The 2511-nt window shown below is 30.3% G+C and overlaps 1 protein-coding gene across 5 annotated transcripts in view; it reads right to left on the bottom strand.

Annotated features, from left to right (window-relative positions):
• The window catches only part of LOC106460844 (protein shisa-5-like), a 25091-nt gene that overhangs the window by 6036 nt on the left and 16544 nt on the right, over positions 1-2511 (bottom strand). For 2 of the 5 annotated variants that reach the window (XM_022387645.1, XM_013920588.2), the window contains exon 4: positions 1704-1930. In XM_022387645.1, the coding sequence (XP_022243353.1) occupies positions 1707-1930 (224 nt within the window). In that variant the 3' untranslated portion in view covers positions 1704-1706. Of the gene's footprint in view, positions 1-28; positions 341-1703; positions 1931-2511 lie in introns of those variants that run through there. The other 3 variants (XR_002610855.1, XM_013920586.2, XM_013920587.2) reach the window with 3 other exon arrangements.

Genomic DNA, 2511 nt, shown 5'->3' with positions numbered 1-2511 from the left:
TATATATATATATATATATATATATATATATATATATATATATAAACTACAAATCCTTGATAACAACTGATATCTTATTGGCATAACCTTACTGAAGTACTTAGAAGATCACGTGTATATTATATGAGGCAAAATAAACATTCTGATGACAGTCAGACTCTGGTTACAATTCAAAGTAGGCCTCTTGGATGTGATGAAAAAATTCTTCTCTCTAATTTTTTTTCATGGTTTAATTCTTTAACGTTCTACTGCTGACCTTTTGGAGATGAAAACACATGACATCGATAAAAACAAAAACCATAATTTCATAATCTCCCAGTGAAGAAGTCTTTTAAGTTATCTGAAAATTCAAATTGGTTGTCTATTAAAAATTTAGTAATTTAACTAATACTTAGTCTTACTTTCTGAAAAAACCATTATTATATTGTTTATAACAGAATTAATACATTGTAATAGAGTTTTGTTTAAATCTAAAAATCATTAATTTGAGATGAAAATGGTTAGAATTTTAGAAAAGTGTTACAAATCATCTTCACAACAAATTCACGACTATTCTGTAGTCAGTGTGAACAACAATCATGTGTAAAGCCTGTTTTCTCAAAAATCATTATTGTTTAATAGAATTAAAAGGTATAAAACTCATTATTAAAACATCTAAAAAACATTCATTTGAAATGAAAGTGCTTTTTAATAGTATGACCAAAGTTAAAATTTTAGAAATGTTTTAGAAATCATTTTTACAACAAAATCACATGTTGAAATAACATGTCATGTTATTTCAACAACTACAAATCTAAGTGAATTACCATATCAAAGATAATTGTTCTTACAACTATAACTGAAAGTGACAACTAGGATTTTTCAAATAGTCACGTTAAAGATCTAGCCCTCACATTACAGTATGGAAGGCATAATTTCACAAAAAAACATAAACACAGTATCCAAATATTTCAAAAACTTGATGACAATTTCCACTGAAGCTGAACTTTCTGTATCTAGTACACAAGCTTCAAACAGGAAAATAAACTAAGGATATTGTATGTTTCTATATGAACCATGTATAGTTAAGCATCTTAAATGACTAAAAATAAGTCAGTTGAATATTACCATGTACAGATACACTTAGCACATGGTAACACTAGCCTAGCAAGTCACACTGTCCACTAGTGATGCGAGGGTTAAGATACCTCACAGTAATCAATACGAATATCAAAATCTGTATTTGCTAAACAATTTACACCCATTCCCATTTCTTATTAATCTTTAACATTTAAAAATTAAATAGTTCTTCCAAGATAAATCAGTGAACACTGCAGTGAGTTTATAAAAGATGAACAAAGACATGGAAAATTTTCAATTAAATATTTAAGTAAGTAACATATTTGAGGTATTTCTTATATTTCTTCACATCAACTTTTTTTTATTTCTTCTTGTTTTTTTCTTATTCACTCTCCAAGTGAATGTCAAATCTTATGATAAAATCCTAACATAAAAAAATTAATTCTTAATGATCTACTCTTATTGTTGCAAAATACAATCTATTTTAGTTCATGAAATGTGCTGATGCTTACTTTTAGGCTTAGCATATTTCTCTTTAGTAAAATGAATAAGAAACTGTTGGATATATACGTTAATTGAGGGAACTGCACTTATGATTCTAATAAAACTTAACAAAACACATCCGGATTGAATGAATCACCAACCTTTCAGTATCCTTTATTGTATGGTGGTTGTGCAGCACCTGGATATGGAGGGGGATTGCCAGTGTTGGCAGGTGGATAACCTGTGTTGGCAGGTGGATAACCTGTGTTAGCAGGAGGATACACAGGATACCCACTAGTAGGAGGATACTGTGGCTGATTCGTAGGGTATGGTGGCTGAACTGGGTAAGTAACAGCGGTAGTTGTAGTAGTAGTTCCAAGAAGATTGGCTAGAAGAGAACAAAACTGACATTTAAAAATTGTATAGGTCTAGATATAAATTTTAAAATTAATAGCAATGTATTTTGGTCTAAAAGAAAGAACAAAAGTTTTATACAATACAAAAATTAAGTGGGATTACATCTAAAGATTAAATAATTTCACTATATTCTCCTTTTGTTGCCATTTTATACTTGGTTTTATATGCTTTTACTGACAATTTAATGCATTGCTACTCAACTATGTATATAGGTTTCGTTATTTTGACAAACCACGTAACAATGAGAAAATGTATACACTGAGTGGTCACAAGTAAATAGACACCTAATTTTTTGTCATTTAACTGATTTATGCTAACTAATTTGTTCACAGAGCACTGTATAAATGAAAATGGTCCGCACACTAATTATCTTGTGTTACAACATCCCTAGAACTCAAGGTTCTCTCGAATAGTCAGATTTTGTTAGTGGCAAATTTCGCAGAATTTGGGAATCCCGCTTTTGACAGTCAACATAATCATTGTGCAGTTCAGGAAACAACTGAGCAGCGTTCAGGTCATCCTGGTCCATCGGAGAGGATAAAAAGGGCTGTC

The sequence above is a fragment of the Limulus polyphemus genome, unplaced genomic scaffold (genome assembly GCF_000517525.1).
Source record: "Limulus polyphemus unplaced genomic scaffold, Limulus_polyphemus-2.1.2 Scaffold847, whole genome shotgun sequence".
NCBI classification, from domain to species: Eukaryota; Metazoa; Arthropoda; class Merostomata; order Xiphosura; family Limulidae; genus Limulus; species Limulus polyphemus.
Note: the sequence above shows the minus strand (reverse complement) of the source record. Positions and strands in the feature narration are given on the sequence as shown.